Source organism: Porites lutea, chromosome 3, assembly GCF_958299795.1.
Source record: "Porites lutea chromosome 3, jaPorLute2.1, whole genome shotgun sequence".
Taxonomy (NCBI): domain Eukaryota; kingdom Metazoa; phylum Cnidaria; class Anthozoa; order Scleractinia; family Poritidae; genus Porites; species Porites lutea.
Genome location: NC_133203.1, coordinates 49,561,366 through 49,563,865, shown reverse-complemented (window position 1 = coordinate 49,563,865; position 2,500 = coordinate 49,561,366). Strand labels below are relative to the sequence as shown.

Sequence of the window (2,500 nt, the reverse complement as noted above, 5' to 3'; positions counted from 1 at the left end):
ATCCCTGAGGAAAAAAGGGGGACCACTCGTAGTCTACTCTCTTATACAAATGATGGGGATTCTTATCGGAAAGTTAGAATTAAACCCGAGGGAGATCATTCTGGGCGTGGCCTAAATTGGAAATGTTGCCCAAAAGTTGCCGAGGATAGACAGCCTTATTTGGACCCCTTACGGTATTTATTTTATTTCCTTTTATTTATTTCGCCACTCATATATTTCTTACAGTGGTTAAAGATTGCAACACATGTCTAGTAGCAGGAAGTTCTCTCGAAGCTTGTTAGAGCTTTTTCTAAGGAGATCTGCTATCCTGCGAATACAGCCGTTTCTCCTGGCTCCTCGCCGCAAGGGACGCAAACGGCGTAGCCTCCCACGCAGACGTTCTTAGGGGTTCGTCATGCGTTCCTGCCTCACTAACGCGTGACGAACCCCCAAGAAAGTCCGCATGGGAGGCTACAAATGAGGAGCAAGGAGAAACGGCTGTATTCGCCTGCTAGATGTCTCCTCTTTGTTACCAGTTTTTAAACTGACGGTGACTTAATTAAATTCATTACCATGTAGCAATATAGACCAAATATTACGAATTATTTAAAATAGCTCTTACCATCCTCACGGATTTTCCAGGTCGGAATCATACTGTTGTTGAGCAATATGTCATTTGAAATGTGTAATTAGACGAGTATCCCCTTAGTTGTGGGAGTCCCCCTCCCCCTCGTGCCCAGAGTCTTTGCCCTAGACTTTTTTTCTCAGAGATGGTAGAGCAAGGGAAACGAGAGCGCGCGTGAAAATCACCCTACGTGAGAAAGGCGAGACGCGGCGGTGAGAGAGAAAAATGAGGTTTTCTCTCTCCCCACCGCGTCTCGCCTTTCTCGCGTGGGGTGATTTTCACGCGCTCTGGCGTTTCGCTCTCTCTACTATCCCAGTAGCCTCTCCCGCGGGCGTTTTTAGGGGAGCTTTCCCCTAAAAACGCCTGCGGGGAAGGCTACTATCCCTGAAAATTGAATGGGGGCATGTGGTCGCATGAGAACAGACTGTCCTGTTGGTCAGTGGAAATTACTATTTGCAATTGGTTACTTCATGTACGAGGAAACTGTGTGAGGTAATACGGCAGCATTTTGCATAACCACCTCTGATCTCCGCCGTCATGATACGATGAGCTTTAGTTGTTTCATTCGGAGTTTGCACAGGTTAACAATGGCAGCTCCACGAAAAGTCGCAATTATCGGTTCAGGAAATTGGTAAGTCAAGTCGCTGGTGTTTCGAACCTGCCATTTCGTTTAGAAGGAACAGATGAAGTTTGCCTTTTGATCTGTATTTATGAAAGCCCTTCTAGAACGACAAACAGTGATGAAAATACACTGCTTTTGCTTTTGTTTTTGCAGGGGTTCTGTTATTGCTCGCATCATTGGAGGAAATGTGAAACAACATCCGCAGTCCTTTGAGGAGGAAGTGCAGATGTACGTTTATGAAGAGTTAGTGGAAGGGAGGAAACTAACAGATATAATCAACACTGAACATGAAAATGTGAAATATCTCAAAGGTCACAAGATCCCAGAGAATATCGTAAGTTGATGCTCGACCGGTAAATATCTAAATCTTAAACCTATGCTTGGACTGTTTCCCATCTGAAACAGAAATTAGTTTTTCATCAGCATTAAGGTATATTAAAAAGTGTTTGTATTCATGAGGAATGATAAGATAAGATAAATCTTCTGTAATTGGAGAAGGCTTAAAAATTAATGTTGCGTTAGGCTAATTTATTTGGTCTTTTTGCGTTTAACTCCCTTGTTTGCAATACAGGCAGAATATTGCCGTTACATTGCAAGTTGAAAGATAATATAATTATTACTGCCAAATTTTCCATATTTAATCTTTGATTGGGTGGATTACAAAAGTAAACAGATGCTTGTGTTTGGACATACAATATTAAAATCATACGCCTATTAAAAACAGAAACCACAACAACAATCGGTGATGTACAGTTTTATTGACAGTCTTAAATTCTTTTATGGTGGGTTATTCGTCATATCAACTCAGTTTATAAAACCATTTTTTTTTAAGTTTAACACTTACAGTGTACATACAAATTAAACAAAAGATGTATCAGTCTATACCAAAAACCGCCCAGATTTCAGCTGGTACCAGTTTTCCTGACAGAAGGAACTTGCCTTACTCTTTGTTGGCACTTTTTAGTTGTTGCAAAACAAATTATTCTGAAAGGAAAGGAAACAATCCAGCTTCAAATTGATTGGTTTTGGAGGGTATTTTTGAGTGAAAGACTGCCAAGGATGGAGAATTTTATTCAAGCCATTGATACCTTGGGGTGCAGAATCTAAGTATGGCTGGTTAGCATAATGTATATGAAAGTCTAAAACATAATTTCATCTACTGTAATAACCAACCAGTATTCCACCATGAAGTTAAGTTCTGCGTATATTTATATGGTGTATGAAAAACCTAAAAATTCTCCATATCTTTTCCAAGTTGAGAGGATTAAAAGGAT

General features: G+C 40.5%; 1 protein-coding gene across 2 annotated transcripts in view; it reads left to right on the top strand.

Annotated features, from left to right (window-relative positions):
* Positions 1 to 1,091: 1,091 nt before the first annotated feature.
* LOC140931345 (glycerol-3-phosphate dehydrogenase [NAD(+)], cytoplasmic-like) overlaps positions 1,092 to 2,500 on the top strand; it is a 10,966-nt gene continuing 9,557 nt past the window's right edge. For both annotated transcript variants that reach the window (XM_073381142.1, XM_073381141.1), the window contains exons 1-2: positions 1,092 to 1,235; positions 1,380 to 1,560. In XM_073381142.1, coding sequence (XP_073237243.1) covers positions 1,150 to 1,235; positions 1,380 to 1,560 — 267 coding nt within the window. In that variant the 5' untranslated portion in view covers positions 1,092 to 1,149. The remainder of the gene's footprint in view (positions 1,236 to 1,379; positions 1,561 to 2,500) is intronic.